The sequence below is a fragment of the Amblyraja radiata genome, unplaced genomic scaffold (assembly GCF_010909765.2).
Source record: "Amblyraja radiata isolate CabotCenter1 unplaced genomic scaffold, sAmbRad1.1.pri scaffold_798_ctg1, whole genome shotgun sequence".
Lineage (NCBI taxonomy): Eukaryota > Metazoa > Chordata > Chondrichthyes > Rajiformes > Rajidae > Amblyraja > Amblyraja radiata.
Window position 1 is genome coordinate 24,971 of NW_022630807.1, and position 26,283 is coordinate 51,253.

At 45.4% G+C, this 26,283-nt stretch overlaps 1 protein-coding gene across 1 annotated transcript; it reads left to right on the forward strand.

Annotated features, from left to right (window-relative positions):
• Positions 1 to 17,406: 17,406 nt before the first annotated feature.
• LOC116970366 (protein ALKAL-like) lies at positions 17,407 to 22,626 on the forward strand (the record flags this gene model as incomplete). Its single annotated transcript, XM_033017027.1, has 3 exons — positions 17,407 to 17,836; positions 22,377 to 22,430; positions 22,546 to 22,626. Coding segments are annotated over exons 1-3 (430 nt in total), but the record flags the coding sequence as incomplete, so codon positions are not given.
• Between the last annotated feature and the right edge of the window lie 3,657 nt (positions 22,627 to 26,283).

A 26,283-nucleotide genomic window follows, 5' to 3' on the forward strand; every position in this document is an offset into this window, starting at 1 on the left:
TGACAATGTGCTATACAGAATCTATTCATTTCACTATCATGTCACTCCTGGGTAGTTTATTTTACTTGAGCAAGAAATTGTTGATTTCTCCATTATGCCACGCTTATGAACTTCCTCTCAATTACCTCCTTTATTTACATCATTAAATGATGTCAACCTGGGGTCTTCTTCGTCAGTGAATGATTCTTCTTTTTTTTTCCTGTACTTCATTTTCCTTTTCCATCTTCAGGGTCCTGTGACTGTTTGCATAATTCCACTCCTGCTTCAACATATGCCCATAGCTCTGGAACAACTAGGCTTATGAAGGCAAGTTAAAGTGACTTTAAGCAAACCAACATAGGGATAATGCAAGGTACACAAAAATGCTGGAGAAACTCAGCGGGTGCAGCAGCATCTATGGAGCGAAGGAAATAGGTAACGTTTCGGGCCGAAACCCTTCTTCAGACTGATAGGGGGTGGCGGGGAGAAGGAAGGAGAAAGGAGGAGGAGGAGCCCGAGGGCTGGGGGATGGGAGGAGACAGCTCGAGGGCTAAGGAAGGGGAGGAGACAGAAAGGGCTAACACAATTGGGAGAATTCAATGTTCATGCCCGCCGGATGCAGGCTCCCCAAGCGGAATATAAGGTGCTGTTCCTCCAATTTCCTATGTTGCTCACTCTGGCAATGGAGGAGACCCAGGACAGAGAGGTCGGATTGGGAATGGGATGAGGAGTTGAAGTGCTGAGCCACCGGGAGGTCAGGTAGGTTCTTGCGGACCGAGCGGAGGTGTTCGGCGAAACGATCGCCCAACCTCCGCTTAGTCTCACCGATGTAGATCAGCTGACATCTAGAGCAGCGGATGCAGTAGATGAGGTTGGAGGAGACACAGGTGAACCTCTGTCGCACCTGGAACGACTGCTTGGGTCCTTGAATGGAGTAGAGGGGGGAGGTAAAGGGACAAGTGTTGCATTTCTTGCAGTTGCAACGGAAAGTACCCGGGGAGGGGGTGGTACAGGAGGGAAGGGAAGAATTGACAAGGGAGTTGCGGAGGGAGCGGTCTTTGCGGAAGGCAGACATTGGGGGAGATGGGAAGATGTGGCGAGTGGTGGGGTCACGTTGGAGGTGGCGAAAATGACGGAGGATTATTTGTTGTATGTGACGGCTGGTGGGGTGAAAGGTGAGGACTAGGGGGACTCTGCCCTTGTTGCGAGTGCGGGGATGGGGAGAGAGAGCAGTGTTGCGGTGTATGGAAGAGACCCTGGTGCGAGCCTCATCTATGGTGGAGGAGGGGAATCCCCGTTCCCTGAAGAATGAGGACATTTCAGATGTCCTGGTGTGGAACACCTCATCCTGGGAGCAGAAGCGGCGTAGGAGGAGGAATTGGGAGTAGGGGATGTAGTCCTTACAGGAGGCAGGGTGGGAAGAAGTGTAGTTCAGATAGCCATGGGAGTCAGTGGGTTTGTAGTGGATGTCGGTCAGGAGTCTATCACCTGCGATGGAGATGGTGAGGTCAAGGATTGGTAGGGAAGTGTCGGAAGTAGTCCCGGTGTATTTCAGTGCCGGATGGAAGTTGGTGGTGAAGTGGATGAAGTCAGTCAGTTGTGTGTGAGTGCAGGAGGTGGCCCCAAAGCAGTCGTCGATGTAACGGAGGTAGAGGTCGGGGATGGGGCCCTGGTACGTATTGAACAAGGATTGTTCAACGTACCCGACAAAGAAGCAGGTGTAGCTGGGGCCCATGTGTGTGCCCATAGCTACGCTTTGTACTTGGAGGAAATGGGAGGAGTCAAACGTGAAGTTATTGAGGGTAAGGACCAGCTCCGCTAGGCGGAGGAGACTGTCCGTGGCTGGTTATAGGTTGCTCCTCTGGTCGAGGAAGAACCGGAGGGCTTTGAGGCCATCCTGGTGGGGGATGGAGGTGTAGAGTGACTGGACGTCCATGGTGAAGATGAGGGGGTGAGGGCCTAGAGAATGGAATGCGCGGAGGCGGCGGAGAGTGTCTGAGGTGTCTTGAACATAGGTAGGAAGGGATTTGACCAAGGGGGATAGTATGGAGTCAAGGGATGAGTTCAGTGGGGCACGAACAGGCAGAGACAATGGGTCTACCGGGACAGTCAGGTTTGTGGATTTTGGGGAGAAGGTAAAAATGGGGCATGCGGGGTTGGGGAACGATGAAGTTGGAGGCTTGGTCGGGCAGGGCATGGGAGTTGATGAAGTCGGTGATGGTGCTAGAGATGGTGGCCTGGTGCTCGTCAGTGGGGTCATGGTCCAGGGGTAAGTAGGAGGAGGTGTCCGAGAGTTGGCGCGTGGCCTCAGCTTTGTAGAGAACGACGCGCCAGTCTACCACGGCACCTCCCTTGTCGGCTGGTTTGATGACCCAATCTGGGTTGTTGCGGAGTTGCTGCGGATAATGCATACAATTCTGTTTTTCTCGGACTCTCATTGTTTCCAGAAACAACTATAACAGGAATATCTCCATAATGTTGCATTGTTAAAAAAAAAAGCCACAAAGGATTCAGAAATCCTAGTTAAGTGGAAATATGTTTAAGCTAAATGCATGAATGCTGACCTTCTTAAGGGCCTGTCCCATGAGCTTGCGGCAAGCGCGACCTAAAGTGGTCGCTTGAGCCGTACGGCCTCGCGGGGCTGGTCCCACTTCGATCGCCGGAGCCGTATGGAGTTGTGCGGAGCTGGTCCCGACATCGCGTGGGGCTCCGAAAAACTGACACTTTCCAAAAATTCCGCGCGGCAACGGCCTGCCAGTCCGCAGCCGCATTGAGGCCGTACACACCACCTCGACGGGTGTGCACAGTGTCTCGATGCCGTACACAGCATCTTGACGCCGTACGTCACGCGCGAACTTCCCGCAGACTTCGCTCGAACTTCACGTCAACTCGTACGGGATCACTCGACCTCCGCGCAGCCCCCACTTTCGGTTTGGTAGCGCTTGCCGCATGCAGTCACATGCTCGTGGGACAGGCCCTTAATACTTGGCTGCCTTTCCTCTCTACTAGCCCTCTCTTCTCCAAAATTATTATAGTGCGAACAGCCTATTCAAATACATTGTCTGGTTCCATCAATAAAGGATCTATCTATCTATCTATCTATCTATCTATCTATCTATCTATCTATCTATCTATCTATCTATCTATCTATCTATCTATCTATCTATCTATCTATCTATCTATCTATCTATCTATCTACTCTGAGTCATTGGACTTCTTCACTTCATTAATAGTTAACCCTGCTAAACAAAAAAGCATGATAAAAATGGTTAATGGCAAAACAAGTCAAAGGTCTAATGGAGGCAAAAGAGCAAAGGGATGAATCTGGTCCTTGAAAAAATCCCGGGCAGCATAACGAGCGACAATTCTATCTTCCAAAGAGCTGTAACTCTTTATTTATAATTGCAGCTTCAGTGTCCCTGAAAGCTAAACCACACCAGGTTACACTGGGGAATCACACAATAAATCTGTGGTTTTGAGTTAAATATGTGTTGAAATTCTAGTTGTTCCATAGTACATCAGATGTTCAATGTACAAATGTAATAACATTTTTGAGTTGCTGTCAGAAATGTAAATGGCTAATGCCTTGTGTGTAAGGGATTGTGTTTAACCAGAGTGTTTACTGGTATGCAAAAGGTATCGGGTGAGATTACACTTAACATAGAAACATAGAAACATAGAAAATAGGTGCAGGAGTAGGCCATTCGGCCCTTCGAGCCTGCACCGCCATTCAATATGATCATGGCTGATCATCCAACTCAGTATCCTGTACCTGCCTTCTCTCCATACCACCTGATCCCTTTAGCCACAAGGGCCACATCTAACTCCCTCTTAAATATAGCCAATGAACTGGCCTCAACTACCTTCTGCGGGAGAGAATTCCAGAGATTCACCACCCTCTGTGTGAAAATAGTTTTCCTCATCTCGGTCCTAAAAGATTTCCCCTTATCCTTAAACTGTGACCCCTTGTTCTGGACTTCCCCAACATCGGGAACAATCTTCCTGCATCTAGCCTGTCCAACCCCTTAAGAATTTTGTAAGTTTCTATAAGATCCCCCCTCAATCTTCTAAATTCTAGCAAGTACAAACCGAGTCTATCCAGACTTTCTTCATATGAAAGTCCTGACATCCCAGTAATCAGTCTGGTGAACCTTCTCTGTACTCCCTCTATGGCAAGAATGTATTTCCTCAGATTAGGAGACCAAAACTGTACGCAATACTCCAGGTGTGGTCTCACCAAGACCCTGTACAACTGCAGTAGAACCTCCGTGCTCCTATACTCAAATCTTTTTGCTATGAATGCTAACATACCATTCGCCTTCTTCATTGCCTGCTGCACCTGCATGCCTACTTTTAATGACTGGTGTACCATGACACCCAGGTCTCGTTGCATCTCCCCCTTTCCTAATCGGCCACCATTCAGATAATTATCTACTTTCCTGTTTTTGCCACCAAAGTGGATAACCTCACATTTATCCACATTATACTGCATCTGCCATGCATTTGCCCACTCACCCAGCCTATCCAAGTCACCTTGCAGCCTCCTAGCATCCTCCTCACAGCTAACACTGCCCCCCAGCTTCGTGTCATCCGCAAACTTGGAGATGTTGCATTCAATTCCCTTGTCCAAATCATTAATATATATCGTAAATAGCTGGGGTCCCAGAACTGAGCCTTGCGGTTCCCCACTAGTCACTGCCTGCCATTGTCAAAAGGACCCGTTTACTCCTACTCTTTGCTTCCTGTCTGCCAGCCAGTTCTCTATCCACATCAATACTGAACCCCCAATACCATGTGCTTTAAGTTTGTATACTAACCTCACTCAAGACATATTCATGACTTCAACAAATCAGTCTGGGCATACAACTATTAGTCATGAGTGCATCCAGAATAGTGAGGAATATTAACAAAGGCAATAGACCCAGTCTACTCCTCAAGATCTCAGAGATTTGCCCTCTGAGTGATTGCGACAGTCACTTTACAGCATGAAGCATGGAACAGCACAGCACAAGAACAGGCTATTCAGCCCAACATCCGGTGGTGCTGTTGCTAGCTGCCTCCTCCCACGGTCTGGCTGTCTTTTTTAAATTTTGTTATGTTTAGAGTGTGTTTTGTTTTTTTTTTTAGGTTTTTTTCGGTATTTTATGTGTGGGTAAGTGGGTAGGGTAAGGGGGAAACCGTCCTTCAGTCGCTTCGTGGCGAGGATGCGGCTATTATCCGAGTCGAGTCCTCGCCACCCCCCCCTCGCGGCCTTTCCTGCCAGGACCGGACCAGAGATTCAGCAGTGGCGGCGAGGTGCTGGAAACATAACGGAGCGGGCAAGCCATGAGTTGTTTGGCCTGCTGCCCTGCCTGTGCTTGAAACTGCAATGCTTTATTAGGTCCGACTGTGTTCGGAAGGAATAAATGCTTTATTAGGTCCGAATGTGTTTGTAAGGAATAAAGGCTTTATTATGTCCGACTGTGTTTGGAAGGAATAAATGCTTTATTACGTTCGACTGGGTTTAGTCCAAAAGTCCCTCTCGTTTCGTGACTTCCGCTTCGTGGATAGGTCATGCTGATTGCATAATTTCCGGTGAGTGCAGAGGTCACTCTGGTTGTGTAATTTCTGGTAAGTGCACAGGTCACGCTGATTACGGAAGTGCCGCAGACTGCAGAAGCCCCACAGTGGAGAGGCCGCGCTCAGCCATGTGAGTAGATTCAAGAAAATTTACTGCCATATATATGATGTGTGAGTCAGTGTGTGTGTGTGTGAGTGTGAGTGTGTGTGTGTGAGAGTGAGTGTGTGTGTGAGTGTGTATGTGAGTGTGTGAGTGTGTATGTGTGTGTGTGTGAGTGTGTGAGTGTGTATGTGTGTGTGTGTGAGTGTATGTGAGTGTATGTGTGTGAGTCTGTGTGAGTGTGTGTGTGTGTGAGTGTGTGAATGTGAGTGTGTGTGAGTGTGTGTGTGTGAGAGTGTATGTGTGTGTGTGTGTGTGTTTGTGTGTGTGTGTGTGTGTGAATGTCTGTGTGTGTGAGTATATGTGTGTGTGTGTGAGTCTGTGCATGTGACTGTGAGTCTATTGGAATTGGTGGAGAGATAGAATATTGCGTTGGGGGACCAGACCTCCCGAGTGAAGCTGGGACCCAACGGGTCCCACTTGGTCTAGTGTCCACTATATGCCTCATCATGGTCACAGATATCCCAATGTCTGCTCATACCCTACAGCCTGTAAAGATCCTATTCCATTTCCCATTTTATCTTCTTTGCATACTGTAGATGGTTTATGCATGCAACCTATAATGTAGCTACCTCAATACCACTAACCACGCCCAGCCATATCAGTATAACTGTGATATCCTCCCCTTGTTCCTCCCTGTTTTGTTCCAGTACGCCTGAAGACTAGATGCAGTCAGTACTGGGACGTGTGTAACATGCGCCTTAATTAAAGACTCAGTAAAGGTTACAGTGTGTCAGACTCAACTCCTTTACATGGTGTCAGCAAGTTAAACGCGCGCCTCCTGTTTATCGGGTTTTATTTGTCCCTAGTCCAACTAGTGTTTAATTTCCTATTCATTATGGCATTCTCATGCCGAAAGCCCTCTCCCCTTGTCTTTGACGCTGACATTGCGGAACGCTGGGCAATTTTCATGATGGACTACAACCACTTCATCAACATCATGCACCGAAATGACCCTGATGCGGTCAAAGCCTCGCTCCTGCTGAACCTTGCCGGTCCCGACGCTATGAAACGAGCTCAGGCTTTCAACTATAATCCAGCGGTCCTGGATGACAACGACCAGGTTGTCGAGCCGGCGGAATCTGCAAATGACCCGGTATGTCTCTTACGCAAGTTTGCGGAGATTTGTGACTTGCCCTCCAACCGCATATTGGAGCGGGCTAGATTTTTCACATGGAAACAGCAGCCTGATGAGCCTGTTGAATGTTTTATCGCCGACCTGCGCTACCTTGCTCAGCGGTGCCGTTTCGAGACCATGCGTGATCAGTTCACCAGAGATATCCTTGTCACCGGCATGCTAGATCAGAAGCTACGTGCAGATCTGCTGCAAAGACCAGACCTCACCCTGACTCAGGCAATGCATGCATGCTGCATAGCTGAAGTAGTTGCCCTGCCACATGGGCAGAGGGGATCTGACAATCGGGCTATTAATCTGACTGGTGTTGCTATACCCCGTCGCAAACAAGGCAACTTTCGCCCTATGCCGCGGCCGACTTATGCCCCTCGGGTCCCGCTTGTCAAGGAGTGTCCCAACTGCAATTATATCCACTCCATGCAGTTGCAGTGCCCAGCATTTGGCAAAGCTTGCAATTTCTGTAGGAAGATGAACCATTTTTCAGCTGCCTGTCACTCCCGTGGGAACGTTCCCTCAGTTCCCAGACAAGTTTTAAACAACCTTCAGCAAGCTGATAACGATTTCGATTCCCAGTTATCTGTCGACACTGCCCTCGACTCTGAGCCCAGCTGTTCCATGGGAGATGCCAGTGTTTACACTCTCCTTCATGGCCGATCTCGCCTCCCCGATCCTTCTGTACTCATTACTGTCAACAACAAGTCCTTCAGTGCTAAACTCGACACGGGGGCGAAGGTGAATGTTATGTCAACATCCCTATTCAAACAGATAAGAAATAATGAGCTGTTGACTGCTGATCGCTCCATATTGCGTGCTTATGGGGGAGAGGAGCTAACACCTGTGGGGAGGGCCACCTTCCACTGTGTGCTGCAGAAATCATCCCGTGACCTGTCGTTTTTCATTCTTGACTGTGACTGTGTGACTCTGTTGAGCAATCAGGCGTGTCAGGATCTCGGTCTGGTGTCTTTCGACCGTACGGTCCACGAAGTGCGTGTGATGCTGAATCCACTCTCCGAGTACCCTGACCTCTTCGATGATAAGCTGGGGAAGCTGCCACTTGTATACAAGATCGCAACTGACCCATCGGTCGTACCAGTGGTCCGTGCTCCACACAGGGTACCGTTTGCCATGAAGGGCAAGGTCGAGGCCATGCTGAAGAACATGGTTGACATGGGGGTGCTTGCAGCCGTCAGCGATCTCACCGAGTGGGTCTCCACCATGGTCGCCACCATGAAGAAGGGTAAGAACGAAATACGGGTGTGCATAAACCCCAAAGATTTGAAACTGGCAATAAAACGTCCCCACTACCCTATGAGGACTGTAGAAGATGTTGCTGCCCAGGTCGGTCAGGCCACGGTGTTTTCTGTTCTCGATGCCAGGAGCTCGTTCTGGCAAATACCCCTAGACAAACGCTCCTCAGACTTAACCACTTTTGGCACACCCTTCGGAAGGTTCAAATTTTTGCGGATGCCATTCGGCATAAACTCCGCTAACGAAGTGTTTCAACGCTCCATGGAGCAACTGTTTGCTGGTCTGCCGTGTGCCATTATTGTGGATGATATCCTGGTCTATGGGAAAGATGCTGCTGAGCATGACCACCATCTCCGACGGATTCTAGACCGCGCTCGCCAGATCAACTTAAAGCTTAACCCGTCTAAATGCAGGTTCCGTGTAGCTGAAGTACCCTATGTTGGCCACATCTTCACGGCCCATGGGCTGAAACCTGATCCGCAGAAGACTAACGCTATCTCCGAGCTGCATGCCCCGGTCAGTCCGCTTGCCGCGTTCTCCTCCCTCTGCCCTTCCAGGGTTCTCCTCCCCTGTCCGCTCTCCTTCTCCTCCTTCTCCCCCGTCTCCTTCCCCAGGCTCGCCTGTGCCGGTCGGGTCTTCTTCCGCATTCCCGGTTGGGTCTCCGCCGGCTTTCTCCTTCCTGGCTGATATTGCGCCTCCTCCTCTTCTTTCGGGTGGGGAGGGTGAGGGTGCCATGCGCACTCGCTCGGGTCGGGTTGTCAAACCCCCTGTCCGTTACGGTGATTTTGTTTAGATTTGCAGGGGTTGTATAACCACCCTGCCACTGTTATAACTTAAATTTAAATTTCCAAGGGAAAGGATGTAGATGGTTTATGCATGCAACCTATAATGCAGCTACCTCAATACCACTAACCACGCCCAGCCATATCAGTATAACTGTGATATCCTCCCCTTGTTCCTCCCTGTTTGTTCCAGTACGCCTGAAGGCTAGATGCAGTCAGTACTGGGACGTGTGTAACATGTGCCTTAATTAAAGACTCAGTAAAGGTTACAGTGTGTCAGACTCAACTCCTTTACACATACCAACACAATTAGGATGTCTTTTTTTTTCTTAGTTTAGTTGAATTTAGTGATACAGTGCGGGAACAGGCCCTTTGGGGCACCGAGTCCGCACTGACAAGCAACCCCACACATTAACACTACCCTACACACACTCGGGACAATTTACATGTATACCAAGCCTTATACCAAGCTAATTAACCAACAATCCTGTACGTCTTTGGAGTGTGGGAGGAACGCAAAGATTTTGGAGAAAACCCACACGATCACGGGGAGAACGTACAAACTCCGTACAGATGGCACCCATAGTTGGGATCGAACCCGGGTTTCTGGCGCTCAAGCGCTGCAAGGCAGCAACTCTACCGCTATGCCACCGAGCCGCCCCTGTGCTACCGAGCTACCCTAAACGTGGTTTGGTTTAGTTTAGTATCATCACATATATAGAGGTACAGTGAAAGGTTTTTGTTTCCTTGCTATCCAGACTTATCAATGGCTTTCCCTTTTCCATAATTAACAGTGCTCTTAACCAAGTCACCACATTTTATTGCACTTGTAATCTCACTTCTTGTCCACCCAGCCAGAGCAGGGATGAGGTCTCCCTAACTACCACTCTTTCAGCCTCAACACTCAATTCCTCATTCTATTAACTCCAAAAGGATTTCCCCGATAGAAACATCTAATACCTTTTGCCATTCACTGGCCGACTTCTATCTCCATCAACAACTCCCCTTCTCAAAGCAATTTTACACAGCCACCGTGGGGAATGCAGCACCTGACCTTTTACCTTGTTGTTCCTCCCAGTTGACTGTGCCTGATCCCCTCTGTCAGTGAATCACCAACTTCCTGACAGATATGAAGTAGCATGTGAGGCTGGGAAAGCTCATCTCGGACCCGCTGCCCCTCAGCATAGGAGCACTACAAGGCTGCGTATTCTCCCCTCTCTCTACATCAATGACTCTATACTCTCTCCACACCAACGACTGCATCTCCACAGATTCCTCTGTCAAGCTTCCCAAGTTTGCGGACAACACAACCCTGATTGGAGTGATCCAGGATGGGGGGGGGGGGGAATCTGCCTACATACAGGAAGTGACACAGCTGGCATCCTGGTGCCAACACTACAACCTGGAGCTCAATGCTCTTAAGACAGTGGAATTGGTTGTAGACTAGGAGAGCTCCCCCTCCACTCCCCTCCCCCCACTCACAATCAACAAGACCACAGTCGCATCTATGGAGTCATTTAAGTTCCTTGGAACCATCATCTTCAGGGACCTTAAATGGGGGGCCACCATCGACTCCACAGTCGAAAAGGCCCAACAGAGGATGTACTTCCTACGGCAGCTGAGATACCACAATCTGCCACAGGCAATGATGGTCCAGTTTTATACTGCCATCATATATAGTCTGTCCTCACCTTCACCATCATGGTCTGGTTTGGCTCAGCCACCAAGCATGACATCCGGAGGCTGCAGCGCATCATTCGATCACCGAGAAGGTTGTTGGCTGCAACCTTCCCCCCATCGACGAACTGTACACTGCAAGGGCCAGGAAACGAGCGGATAAGTCATCTCTGACCACTCTCACCCTGGCCACAAACTCTTTGAAGCACTTCCCTCTGGAAGGCGACTCCGGACTGTCACAGCCTGACATAAAAAGAGCTTTTTTCCATGAGCAGTAGCTCTACTCAACAGCCAAAAGTCTGTAACCTCCTTTTGCTCTGGTATTTTATTCAATTCTTCATATGTTTAAATTATAATGTTTTATTTTTAATTGTCTACTGTATATCATGTTGTTACTTGCGAGCAAAGCATCAAGGCAAATTCCTACATACTTTGCAAACAAAATTTATTCAAATCAATCCAATTCAGCAACCCCAACATTCAGATGAAGCAGCCATGCTCTTGAGCTTGTGCAGATGGCTGTGTTGCTGTTGGTGCTCATGATAGGGTCTCCTCTGCTTTCGAGAAACCAAATGCAGATTGGGGGATTTTGCAGAATTTCTCTCTCCAGTTCACAAGGATATCCCTGAGCTTCCAGTCTACGACTGGCACATTGGCCTTCATCAGTCAGGGTACTGAGTATGGAAGTTGCAATGTTTTGTTACAGTTGTACAAGACGTTGGTGCGACCACATTTGGAGTATTGTGTTCAGTTTTGATCACCCTTCTATCGAAAGTATATCATTAAGCTGAAGAATGCAGAGAACATTTACGAGCATGTTGCCAGGACTTGAGGTAGTTTGCTATAGGAAAGGTTTGGACAGACTCGGACTATATTTGTTGGACTGCAGGAGGCTGAGGGATGAGCTGAGAGATGTATAAAATCATGGGGGCATTAGATAGAGCAATTGCACAATTATATAAATCCAAAGAGTGAAATTTAATGTAATAATGTCTATCTCTTGAAATGACTCCTCTGCATTCACACAGAGAGTGGTGAGTCTCTGGAACTCTCTGCCACAGAAGGTAGTTGAGGCCAGTTCATTGGCTATATTTAAGAGGGAGTTAGATGTGGCCCTTGTGGCTGAAGGGATCAGAGGGTATGGAGAGAAGGCAGGTGCAGGATACTGAGTTGGATGATCAGCCATGATCATATTGAATGGTGGTGCAGGCTCGAAGGGCCGAATGGCCTACTCCTGCACCTATTTTCTATGTTTCTAAGGGAATGTGTCCCATCCCTGGCACATGTCGTGTGGGCAGATTTGTCACTGTGTGTGTTGGGGAGTTGCTGCAAGTTCAGGTTTTGTTGCTGGACTTGGTAAGTCTTCCAGAGGTGCCACTGAGAATCCGAGGCTGGTGCCTTGTGGCCCATGCCTCGTGAGTCGGAGGTAGAGCCTCACGGGCTGGAGGTAGAGCCTCACTGGTCAGAGCCTCGTGGATCGGAGCCTGGACCTCGCCGGCTGGGTCTGCAGAGACTGCAGCTGGGGCCTGGGTCGGTGCCATGGAGGCTTCCAGAGAGGACCTGGCAGGGTTAATGGAGAGGTCAGTGAGGCGGTTGATGATGGTGCCGACCGACCAATGTACGAGGACGGACACGTGGAAGTGAGCACACCGCTGCCGAGGGAAGGAACTAAGGAAGACTTGGCATGGGGGTACCGCCGTGAGGGGGGGAAGAGCAACGGGACCTGGCATGTGGGGACCGCCGTGAGGGGAGGAAGCAATGGGGAAAGGGGGAACCGTCGCGTGGGGGAGAGATTTGTAACTTTGTAAGGGCCCTTTATGGGACGCTAATTGCATACCTTGGTTGTGCAAGCAAAGAATGTGGCTTGTCACATGTGACAATAAAGTATTCAATTCAATTCAATTCAATTCAATTCAATACTGTAACACCGTCACGGAAATGCCGGGTTCAACTTTGGGATTTCCGGGTCCCTGCACTCACACATGGAAATTCCAAATTTTTGAAATGGAATCAATTTGAGCCAGCACCGCCATTCCCTGTGATCATGGCTGATCATCCACAATCAGTACCCTGTTCCTGCCTTCTCCCCATATCCCTTGACTCCGCTACCTTTAAGAGCTCTATTTAACTCTCTCTTGAAAGCATCCAGAAAATTGGCCTCCACTGTCTTCTGAGGCGGAGATTTCCACAGATTCACAATTCTCTGGGTGAAAATGGTTTTCCTCCTCCGTAGTAAATGGCCTACCTCTTATTCTTAAACCGTGGCCCCTGGTTCTGTACTCCCCCAACATCGGGAACGTTTCCTGCCTCCAACGTGTCCAATCCCTTCATAATCTTATGTGTTTCAACACGATCTCCTCTCATCCTTCTAAATTCCAGGGTATACAAGCCAAGTCGCTCCATTCTATCAACATATGACAGTCCCGCCATCCCGGGAATTAACCTTGTGAACCTACACTGCACTCCCTCAATAGCAAGAATGTCCTTCCTCAAATTTGACAAAACTGCCCACAGTACTACAGGTGTGGTCTCACGAGGGCCCTGTACAACTGCAGATGGACTTCTTTGCTCCAATACTCAACTCCTCTAGCTATGAAGGCCAACATGCCATTAGCTTTCTTCACTGCCTGCTGTACCTGCATGCTTACTTTCAGTAACTGATGAACAAGGACCCCCCAGATCTCGTTGTACTTCCCCTTTTCCCAACTTGACACCATTCAGATAATAATCTGCCTTCCTGTTTTTGCTACCAAACTGGATAACCTCACATCTATCCACATTAAACTGCATCTGCCATGCGTCTGCCCACTCACCCAACCTGTCCAAGTCACCCTGCATCCTCATAGGATCCTCCTCATGGTTCACACTGTCACCCGGCTTTGTGTCATCTGCAAATTTACTAATGTTACTTTTGATCCTTTCATCTAAATCATTAATGTATATTGTAAATAGCTGCGGTCCCAGCACCGAGCCTTGTGGTATCCCACTAGTCACTGCCTGCCATTCTGAAAGAGACTCGTTAATCCCTACTCTTTGTTTACTGTCTGCCAACCAATTTTCTCTCCATGTCAGTACCCATACCCCCAATACCGTGTGCTCTAAGTTTGCCCACTAATCTCCTATGTGGGACCTTATCAAAGGATTTCTGAAAGTCCAGGTACACTACATCCACTGGCTCTCCCTTGTCCATTTTCCTAGTTACATCCTCAAAAAATTCCAGAAAATTAGTCAAGCATGATTTTCCCTTAATAAATCCATGCATAAACGGACCGATCCTGTTACTGCTATCCAAATGTGCCGCTATTTCATGTTTCATAGTTAACTCCAGCATCTTCCCCACCACCGATGTCAGGCTAACTGGTCTATAATTCCCTGTTTTTCTCTCCCACCTTTCTTAAAAAGTGGGATAACTTTAGCTACCCTCCAATCCACAGGAACTGATCCTGAATCTATAGAACATTGGAAAATGATCACGAATGCGTCCACAATTTCTGGAGCCACTTCCTTAGGTACCCTGAGATGCAGACCATCAGGCCCTGGGGATTTATCAGCCTTCAGTCCCATCAGTGTTCCCAACACCATTTCCTGGCTAATGTGAATTTCCTTCAGTTCCTCCGTCTCCCTGGGACCTCTGGCCACTAGTACGTCTGGGAGATTGTTTGTGTCTTCCCTAGTGAATACAGATCCAGAGTACCTGTTCAACTCATCTGCCATTTTATTGTTCCCCATAATAAATTCACCCTTTTCAATCTTCAAGGGTCCAACTTTGGTCTTAACTAATTTTTCCTCTTCACATACCTAAAGTAGCTTTTACTATTCTCTTTTATATTCTTGGCTAACTTTCCTTCATACCACATCTTTTCTCCCCGTATTGCCTTTTTAGTCATCTTCTGTTGCTCTTTAAAAGTTTCCCAATCCTCTGGCTTCCCGCTCATCTTTGCTATGTTATATTCTTATTTTTAACCTGTCCTTGACTTCCCTTGTCAGCCATGGTCGCCCCGTACTCCCCTTAGAATCTTTCTTGCTCTTTGGAATGAACTGATCCTGCACCTTCTGTATTATTCCCAGAAATACCTGCCCTTGTGGTTCCACTGTCATCCCTGCTAGGGTAACTTTCCAGTTAACTTTGGCCAACTCCTCCCTCATGGCTCCATAGTCCCCTTTGTTCAACTGTAATACTCACAACTCCGATTTACCCTTCTCCCTCTCAAATTGTAGATTAAAACTTATCATATTATGGTCACTACCTCCTAATGGCTCCTTTCCCCCAAGTTCCCTTATCAAATCCGTTTCATTACAAGACACTAAATCCAGAATTGCCTTCTCCCTGGTAGGCTCTCATACAAGCTGCTCTAACAATCCATCTCGGAGGCACTTCACAAACTTCCTTTCTTGGGGGCCAGTACCAACCTGATTTTTCCAGTCTACCTGCATGTTGAAATCTCCCACAACAACTGTAGCATTACCTTTGCTACATGCCAAGGTCTTTATTCAACTTGCATTCTATATCTAGGCTACTGTTTGGGGGCTTGTAGATAACTCCCATTAGGGTATTTTTACCCTTACAATTCCTCAGTTCTATTCATATTGACTCCACATCTCCTGATTCTATGTCACCCCTCGCAAGGGACTGAATTGAATTCCTCACCAACAGAGCTACCCCACCGCCTCTGCCCACCTGTCTGTCTTTTCGATAGGAAGTATACCCCTGAATATTCAGTTCCCAGCCCTGGTCCTCATGCAGTCATGTCACTGTAATTCCCACAACATCATACTTGTCAATTTCTAACTGAGCCGCAAGCTCATCCACTTTATTTCATATACTTTGTGCATTCATATATAATACTTTAACCCATTACTCCCCTCATCTTTCACATCGATTCCTATTTCACTTGGCCATACTCTCCTATCTCTTCCAGAGCTTTCTGCCCCATTAAGTTTGATGTCTTTCTCAACTTCTCTTGATTAGGATGGGTGTCAGTGGTTATGGGGAGAAGGCAGGAGAATAGGGAAAAGCCATAATTGAATGAGAGTAGAGTTGATGGGCTGAATGGCCTAATTCTTCTCCTCACACTTATAGAAATTAGGTGCAGGAGTCGGCCATTCAATATGATCATGGCTGATCATCCAACTCAGTATCCCGTACCTGCCCTCTCTCCATACCCCCTGATCCCTTTAGCCACAAGGGCCACATCTAACTCCCTCTTAAATATAGCATTATGAGCATATGAACATTTAAAAGACACTTGGGCAAGTACATGGATGGGTGAGGTTTAGAGGGATATGGGCCATGTGCACGGAGGTGAGACTAATGTAGATGGGGCATCTGGGTCAGCATGGGTAATTTGGGACAACTGGCCTGTTTCCCTGCTGCATGGCTCTGTAATTCTCTGGCTCTAACGACATAGATTCTGCCTGGTCTGCTGAATATTTGTTTCAGGTTTACAGCATCTGCAGTGTGTTATTTGTGTTTACATCATTTTGGATGAACATGTCATTGAACGGAAGGGTGAGTTAACAGATTTTCCCGAACTATCAATAAGCATTTATTTATTTTTCCTAATACAGCCTGCACTGCGAGTTGATGCCAACGTCCAGTTTCTGGAGAGCACGGTAGTCATTCATCGAAGTGAATGCGTAAAATTACTCGGCACCAGCCGTCTTATCTTTTACCCTTCACATCAATTTGATGGAGGAACGTCGATAAGGATTAAAATCTTAAACAGGCGTAGTGATGTTCACCAGTAGTTCGTAAATCAAGGGGGGCAGGTCGTTCATGTTTGCGAATTTCTCCCTTGTTTTAAGTTGCAAGGGTGAAAGCAAAGCTCTTCTGAGTGCAGCATACGGCCCTTGACGTCAGCAGGTTTTAGGCAATCCCAAAATTGTGAACATAAACCTAGCACAGCATGGCACGGAACCGCTGAAGCAAGCTTGTTGGGAGACTCGAGAGCTATGGCTAATTTGATGGACTTCAGTTACAGTCCACCGGGAGGAAGATGTGTGCTTCTGAAGATGTTCCCACTGCCCGCCACCCACCTAAAGTCGATAGTGTCACGCTTGCTCCTTTATATAAGCCTGGTGCTTGAATGGATAGATAGATGCACAGTATTGTGCGTGTTACTTACAACATTTGGAAGCACGCAATACTAAACAATTTTAAAAAGGCATTTGAAATACCAGAAGATAGATTTTTTTAAACCAATTTATTTACCGTCAGGACATTTCACAAGTAGATTTGGAGGCGATAGTTTGACGTTCAGGTAAGCGTGCTTTAATTTCGCGATGTTTCCGAAGACGGTGCAAACTCTCAGCCAGGTGCTAGTATCACAAAAAGTAACCCACATCGACCTGACTTTGCTCGCTTGAGCGTTTGATATAAATTTGATTGTCTGTTGAGTTATTTCCTGTGTAGAGTTATTCTGCACGATTTGTTAGAACACGAACGAGGTGAGAACATTCGGTTTCTTCAGTTACTCGGAGAAATCGCAAGTTCTTTCATTCAACAAGTGTAAACATCCCGAAACGACTTGGCAAGTTCGTGTCTAAATTCGGTGTTGCTTCTGCATCGCGTTCTAACTCCGCAAAACTCCCCAGCCTGTTAAGGAGTGATGTGTGCAAAGTAGATCTGAACTAAAGCCTGGCTTGTAATACCTTTCCTAATCCATGTCTATAATGTGAGCTAACGAGATATTACGTCTGGAAGGAAATATGCATTAAGGGAAGGGTCAGAGCATGCACGCATGATGTAAAACGGGTTAAAACTCTGGAATGTGGAGACTGAATTGTGCTTGTGACACCTCCACATCCCGTGATGAGAAGCTTTAGAGTTGATCTAATGAGCCTTATGTTAAAAAAAAAACGTCCACTTGGCGATAGCGCTCTGGTTGAACACGCTGATTTAAACCCCCCTCCCAAGTGAGATTGGAGCACTTTCAGTTCGACGGGATTTGGAAGGCAATACGGAGTTAGTTGCCTTGGTACTGCTAAAGCTTCGGAAGGGAATGCTCATCTTTAATCGACTTTTGCTTTATGTAGATATGGGCCGACGGAGATGGCACACTTTGCTGGGCATCGCCCTTCTTCTGGTCACGGTGGATCACTGTGAAGGCAGAGCGGAGCTGAGGCAGAAAGCGAGACAATTACCTTTAGACCTCATCTTGAAAGGCACGGGGGACAGCAATCGCGGGGGCAGGAACACAGTTAAGCGATACGACACTTTCTACGCCTTGGATCAAGACTACAAACAGATCACGAAAGAAAAAGTGGTGTTTGTCCCAAGGCAGGACAAACCAATAGGTAAGAAGAAAAGCGAAAATATACCTGAGGGCGGATCCTCCAAATAAGGATGGCGATAAGGTGGGGACTTTAATCCCCGTTATCATACTTGAGTACGTAAAAAGTCACTTTTATTTAGGGCAGTCCAAGCATAAAAGGTCCCGGTTCCAAACCGTCAGGTCCTGTCTGATCCTAAATCAGATGATGTTTTTGCCTGTAGAAAATATGCACCACTGCTCTTCTAATATATCGCAAGAAGTCATAAGTAGCAATTTTCAAAGAAACCGATTTATTAAGAGTTAACCTATATATATATATATATATAAATTAACAATTGTCTTTGAATTCATGTTAATAATTATCTTGTACTGTGTCAAAACAGGCCATATCCAACCTTTTGAATTTTATACTGGGGTAGGGGAAGTAATTTAGCTGTTTTGATGGAAATGAAAACAAATAACATGAAGTGTTCAAAAGGGAACTGCAGATGCTGGAATATCGAAGGTACACAAAATTGCTGGGGAAACTCAGCGGGTGCAGCAGCATCTATGGAGCGAAGGAAATAGGCGACGTTTCGGGCCGAAACCATTCTTCACACTCTTTTACGTTTCGGGCCGAAACCCTTCTTCAGACCTGAAGAAGGGTTTCGGCCCGAAACGTCGCCTATTTCCTTCGCTCCATAGGTGCTGCTGCACCCGCTGAGTTTCCCCAGCAATTTTGTGTACCTACAAATAACATGAAGGCTGGTTTGACATTACGAAACAGTAGAAACCCATGGCTGGATCATGTGCACCATCTACCCACGGGACATTATTTCATTTGAGTGCACCTCAGTTCGGGTTGCAACCATGGTAGGGGCTGATTTGAGCTGCAGATAACGGGGTATTTGATCACAATTAGAACGGTAGACTTGCTCGAAATAGTACAGCAACTTGAAATAAAATCAGACATCGTTTTAAACTTAAATATTGTTTATGGTGAATGACAACATTGTATAACTTGGCAGAACATTGAGATTTACTGGAACTTTTCACTGAGACATTTTCAGTTATCCTTGGAGCCAGGCAAAATATCATTAAACTGTTTGTTTACATGCTCTTTGATTATAAACTGTTATACGACTGTTGATGTCAACATAGCCTCCGTGTCAATCTCTCCCCCTTCCCTCTTAGATTGATTAACACTAAAAATTCATTGAAACGTGGAATATCGATACTAAACCCATCAAATATGTAAATTTACGTGGATTTTGTGACTAATGGCTCCTTTTGTCAGGATAGTTTAACACACTTTCTTCTTCACTCAGTGAAACACATCTCAATGTGATTATTTAATTGTGATTGGAACAATAAGTGTGCAAGGATTTGAAGAAACAAGCCTTACTGCTGCCACTGGGATATCAATTTACTGAAGAATCCTATCAAATCTAAATTGAAAGAGTCGCAATTCATGCCAGTTCTGTAAAAATGCTAAAACAGTTTACGCTGTGTAATGATCCAAAAGTGGCAGCATTACAGATTTCATATTTTTATTACGAAGCCAAAATACATTGAAACTAAGTGAAGCAAGGCTGACGCAGGTTGGTGAATTACCGTTCGATACTGATGGGACTTGAGCGTTTAAAAGATTTCAGACACTTGCTATCTAAATACCAAGGAGCGAAAATTCCAGAAGGACTTATCCAGTGATGGAAGAGTGGCTCACATGCTTGGCTGCCAGGAATCTCATACATTCCAGGAGCATAGTCAAATGCATTGTTATGGCGAGTCACTGGTGTCTGCAAAAGCATATCAGTGAATCATACTCAAATCTGGCCTTTTAAGGGAGAGTAGACCCAACACCACTCTCTCGCCCAGTCTTTCTGAACCAACGAAGAAATAACTACTTATAGTCTTCAACACGAAACGGCAATTAGGACTAATTTTCCTTCCGAGCATGAGAAAATTGATCTCTCTGGAACACAATACCTTGGTTCAGGATATTACCATGGTACAAGTTACTCAAGTGACTTTAAGTACTTCTGAAATTACCTTTGAAAGATGCTTCCTACAGAGATACTCTGAGGTTTTAGAGCAGAATTGTTCTCGTCTTCCTTCACCTTGTTTTGGAATGGAGGATGAGGGTGGAAGGCAAACTATCCACATCACACAATGACTCCATGACTCTAACTTTGAAGGAAATAGATGAAACTGGGCAGGGTCAAGTTCTGGACCATTCTGTGCTCCTGATGCAGAGATCACTGGGATTCTGTCTTGTCATCAGCCAGATTTCACATGCTAAAAGTTTATCAACTAAGGAACAAATCCTTTTTTTGATGGGCAAAGAACTTTTCTTAGCTAACACCAAAGGGATCTAGACAAATGTTTGGTACTGCAATTTGTGTCTCATATTCTTTAAAAATAACTTGCAGGCTTGGACACAGTAAAAGCAAATGCTTTGAAATTGTATGAAATGTTTCATGATACCATTTTAATGGATACATTTACCTACTTAAGTTAGATTAGTTAATTACACAAAGGTTAATATGGACAGATATATAATTTATGCTGAAATCATTGCAGCTGTAGGTTTGTTATCTGGTCCATGTCATGCAGGCATGGATGGTGGAATTTGAGGTAGGATTTACTTTTATACCTCTTTCTTCACAACAAAGAGATCAGTTTAATTTGGCATCATGTGCAGCACGGACATTGTGGGCTGTAGGGCCAATGCCTGTGCTGTTTTGTTCTATGTGTTACGTTCTAAGATCTGATGATAAGATTTGAATTGGCATCTTGCTGTCCTGATTTCAAAAAATAAACAGATGATATGGTGTTTTCCACTGAAAACAACCACTTGTTCTTTGCACTTACATCCACATAATACATATTTCATGGTTTAATGGCACATAAAAAATAATAGACTATTCGCATGTCTGTAGATGCCAGTGGGCAAGTTTACACATGTTCAATATGATTTTTAAAATATAAAAATGATTTATTAATCAACCTTTCAAATCACATTCAGGATTTAAAATGATGACCCTCGTGATAACTAGCTTGAAAGTTACAAATTACAATATTAATTTGCAATATTGCAAAGATAGTGCCCTATTCAATACTTATATCAGTACAGTGTCAGCTTTTTTCCTCATGCATGACCTACAGAAATGGACGAGAAAAGAAAAAGATCATATCAAAATTGTGCAAAGTGTCTCAATATGCAATCCCTTTGTTTTTAATGTAACTGGGGAATAATCTTTATTCCATCCTCTCCTCCAACGTGTCATTGAAATGAAGTGCATTTAATATCTATCAACAGTAGCATTATTTGTGGTACCCAGGTGTATAAATGACACACTGAGGATTTCCCATGATATCACCTATCTAGATGTTTGGATTTTTTCAGTTTATCATTGCAATGGGCTGTCTATTTGCACAGGATGTTTCACTAATCGACCCACATTAGTATTTGCAAACAACATTGTATATGTACAAACAGTAATATTTTAGTTTATGAGACAATCTTGCAGATGAACATGGCTGCTCTGCATCATTTCTTGAGCTAACTGTAATAATGATAAATTAATATGCTTTTATTACAGTTTATTTTTTGAGTATGTTTCTTGCTAATATTTGTTGCAGGATACTGCAATTATTCTAATCATCATGGCAACAAAGGGTAGGGTTCAATCCCACCATCTCGGGCATCGCCATGCTAAAAGTTGAAGATTTTCAGTTAAGATGGAATTTGATTTGTTTGTAGAGATCAATAGACTCATTTTGATCTTGACTGAACTGATAAACTGCTGAGATTGAGTCAACTTCTTATCAATTAATTTCAGTTCCTTACCAAAATGGTACAAAGTTCCTTACCAAAATGGTACCTATCCATATTCTCCAGAGATGTTGCCTGACCCGCAGAATTACTTCAGCACTTAGTGTCCTTTCGTGTATTAACCAGTATCCAGTTTCTAAGATATTTTGGCCACTGTCTTCATATTCTCTCGTTTATTTTGATGTTAACGTCAGATGGCTATTTCTGAATGAAACTGCTCCAACTAAAGAGATAGATTGAGTGGCGAATATAAAATAGTAAGATTAAAGGTCCCACCTCCTTGTTGACACATTCATTGCTGTAAATAAAGACAGTTTTCTGATCTACTTTACATGTAGGATTACGAACAAGGATAAAGATAAACATAAAATGATGGGAACATAAAATACTCCTATCATCCAAAAAAAAAATTGTTATTGCCAAATCTATGCTGAACTAACTGTATTGTTTTATACTTTGTTCTCATTTCAGAATGTTACCATTTAAAATGTATTTTAGTTATGTTGAATGATATCACTCTCCAAAAGAAGTGGAAGGTGATACATTCCTGATGCATGTCTTTGCATGTGTTGTGAAAAATGTTTCAAGGTTTTCAATGTTTTGCACTTATTATTTGAGTTAATGGAAATGTATTGGAAGCTGCAGGTAGTAAATTCAGATTTTTTTTGTAAATCAGGTAAAGATAACAAACATTTGCAATTTTAACCATGAAAATATTAAAATAAATCTTAATTTTCCTTCTCAGAGATTGTCCATAGAGACCCCAACTTGAAAGGGAAGTTTTTAAATCATTTTGCAGGTGGGAATATTTTATTGAAACACACTCGTAAAAAAATAATTATGATGTTTTAAAATTATAATACGTGTGCCATTGACAGGCATATTCTCATAAACTCTTCCTGTTTATCAAGTAGGACCAATCTCATTCTCATCTGAGTGCAGTAAGCAGTTTCAGCGTCTTTATTATAACACAAGGGAATGTTCCACACCAACTTGTAAGTAAACTTTGTTTAATCTATAATCAATTATTGATGCAAATATGTTCATTTTCATTTTACAATGCATTAAATTTGAGATCCTGAGACTGAAGAGTTTTTGGATATAATGTTATTGAGCAATTGTCTTGTGTGAGTGACTAATCGACAATAGAATATCGTTTACAGATGTCGCTGAGTGAAAATTATAATCTGCTCCAAAATGGATACAATAAGTCCTAAGGGTATTTGATTAGTATGATGTTAACTGCTGTTTCCCACTGTTGTTCACATATGTTAAGAAAATATATTTCTTGACATGTTTCTGGCCACCCATTCCATATCAACATTTGTCCTTGACCTGGTTAACTACAATAGACATATGAACGCCAATGAATCTGATGAGGCCCAATTCAAATGTTAAATCATGCCCAGCTGATGTAAATAGACATATGTACCAATTTAACGGATTTAAATCCGATCAAAGAATAATAGCATGGAGGATCCTAGTTACAAGAAGTCACGGCTTTCCCTTTTTTTTGGAAGGAATTACTTTTTAGAATGAAGACCAGAATTCACTGTTTGTACATATACAATGTTGTTTGCAAATACTAATCAAAATAATCTTACACTTTCCGTTGTGGTTATTCTCGAACATTATTGGTAACAGTGACTGAGAATTATATTATTTCCTGTTTTTAACCGGAAACAGTAGACTGAATCATGCTGGCAGAGGCAGGCATTCCTGAAGTGAACTGACAATCTTCAGGCACTTGCACTGTAGTTAAACCCAGACTTGGGGTGATGTGCTTTATCCTGGGACTTAGTGACTGACAAATGCTGACATATTACGTGTGGGAAAGGATTGTAGATGCTGGTTTAAATCGAAGGTAGACACAACATGCTGGAGTAACTCAGTGGGACAGATAGCATCTCTGGAGAGAAGGAATGGGTGATGTTTCTCGACCTGAAACGTCACGTATTCCTTCTTTCCAGAGATGCTGCCTGTCTCGCTGAGTTACTCCAGCATTTTGTGTCTACCTGCTGACACATTACGTTGTGGAGTTGCCGAACAGACCCAGTTGTAGATGCGAGGACCCTGGTCATTTGGATGGGGATTCTACAGTTATAGTGTGGAGAAGGAAAATGTTTGTAAAAGTTATTATGCCTTGTGCAGCTTTAATATGAATCAATACGATACGATAGAACTTTCTTTATCCCGGGGGAAATTAATTTGCCAACAGTCATGAAAAACACAAAATACATGAAACATGAAAATAAAGTGATGAGTGGTAAGGCTTTGGGGATGTGCAAAGATTGAGGAGGTGGGGGGGGGGGGGGGGGGTTGGGGGGGGCAGTCTTGGTCTCAGTCTACCCCACGATAGAAGAGGCAGGAGTTGTAAAGTTTGATAGTCACAGGGAAGAAGGATCTCCTGTGGCGTTCTGTCATTGTGGACCCAGTCTGTTGCTGAAGATACTCCTCAGGTTGACCAGTGTGTCATGGAGGGAGTGAGCTGTATTGTCCAGGATGCTCCGCAGTTTGAGGAGTATCCTCCCCTCCAAGACCACCTCCCAAGAATCCAACTCCGCCCCCAGGACAGGGCCAGCCTTCCTGATGAGTTTATTGATCGTATTGGTATCTGCAGGCTTCACTCTGCTGCCACAGCACACAGCAGCGAAGAAGATGGCACTGGCTACCACCGATTGGTAGAACATCTGCAGCATCTCACCGCAGACGTTGAAAGAGCTTCAGATACAGGTTGACTGTCCAGATACAGTCCCAGGCTCCCTGGTAAACTGCACATCCACACCATTGATGTAGATAGGGGACAGGGGTGTTCCTCTCCTTCTAAAGTCCACCACCAACTCCTTAGTCTTTTCGGTGTTGAGCTGCAGATGATTCAGCCCACACCACTCACCAAAGTCGTTGACTACACCTCTAGCATTCCGCTTCCCTCCCCTCACTGATGCAACCACAACGGTAGAGTCATCTGAAATCTTGCAGGTGGCAGGAGGCAGAGTTATATCTGTGGTCCGAGGTGTAGATGGTAAACAGGAAGGGAGCATAGGAACAATGGTGCAGGTGGATGATGGTATCCTCAAACCCCATCTTTGCTTGGTAAGCAAACTGCAGGGGGTCCAGGTAGGGTTTAATCAGGGGTCGCAGGTGAGTGAGCACCAGCCTCTCCAGGGACTTCTTGATGTGTGAAGTCACCGGTCCGTAGTCATTGGTGGAGCTGGGGCGTGTCCTCTTTGGCACAGGAACCAGGCAGGATGTCTTCCACATCACAGGAATGCTCTCCAGGCTCAGGTTGAAGATATGGCTGGCACACGTCTTGAGTACCCTAGGGCTGACACCATCGGGACCCGTGGCTTTGCCTGGGCGGAGTCTGCTCAGCTCTTTCCTCACCTGCACAGCCTTATGGTCAGGATCGGCAAAGAAAGGGCAGAGGAAGTGGACAGGGGGATTGAGGGGGAGAGTCTGTTGGGGAGCAGGGCGGAGGGTGGGCAGAGATACCACAATCAAATCTATTAAAAAAACGGTTACGCTCATTGGTCCAGCCCCGATTGCTTTCCCTGTCCAGGCCACTGGCTTTCCTGTAGTCTGTAATGCTCTTCATCCCATTCCACACATCCCTCCTGTTGTTCTAGCTTCCTCCTGAAGTTGTCCTTGCCCTGTCTTAGTCTCGCCTTCAGGTTTTTCTGCATCTGTTTCACCTCCTCCCTGTCACCATTCCTAAAGGTCCTCTTCTTCTGGTTGAGAAGGGCCTTTATGTCACTGGTGACCCAGGGCTTGTTGTTGGGGAAACAGTGTACAGTCTCTTCAGGGACAAAGTTATCTACACAGAGCTTTATGTAGCTGGTAACACAGACCGTGAGTCCATCAATGTCCTCTCCTTGGGGACTACGGAGTGCGTCCCAGTCTGTGACTTCAAAACAGCCCTGGTCGTCCTACCCAAATTCCTGTATCTTTTCCAGCACGTCCCTATACTTATCACTAAATCTTTTTTTGATAAATTAGAAAGGACAATATCTAAATTTTTATGGGGTAGCAAACCGGCTAGAATCCGAAAGGCGATACTGCAGTCTCCTAAGAGTGACGGCGGTTTGGCACTTCCTGACTTTAGGCGATACTATTGGGCAGCTAACTTGCAAAAACTCCTGTATTGGATGAATGATGATTGCGACCACCTACCGACCTGGGTACACATGGAAAAGGCGAGTTCACATCTCCCGTTGCGGTCTGTCCTATGCTCCCAACTCCCCCTTCCTATAACATCTGTGGATGCAGGCCCAATTGCATCCCTCTCGCTCAAGATATGGAGTCAACTCAGGAAAAACTTTGGTTTACAAGGCCCTTCCATCTTGACCCCACTGCTTAAAAATCACATCTTTAAACCTTCAAGTACAGACCCCACATTCAAAACTTGGCATGGTAACGGTATCAGTAGTATCAAAAACCTATACAAGGATGGCATCTTCTCGTCCTTTGCGGAGCTCTCGTCCAACTACAGCCTCCCAAACTCCCACCTTTTTCGTTTTTTCCAGATTAGGGATTTTGTGAAGAAGACATTCCCCCATTTCCCAAATCGTCCCCCTGAAACCCTGACCGATATCATCTTAGCTCTAGATCCCAACCGGAAGAAATGCATCTCTGTTTTGTGTAACTTGTTAGGG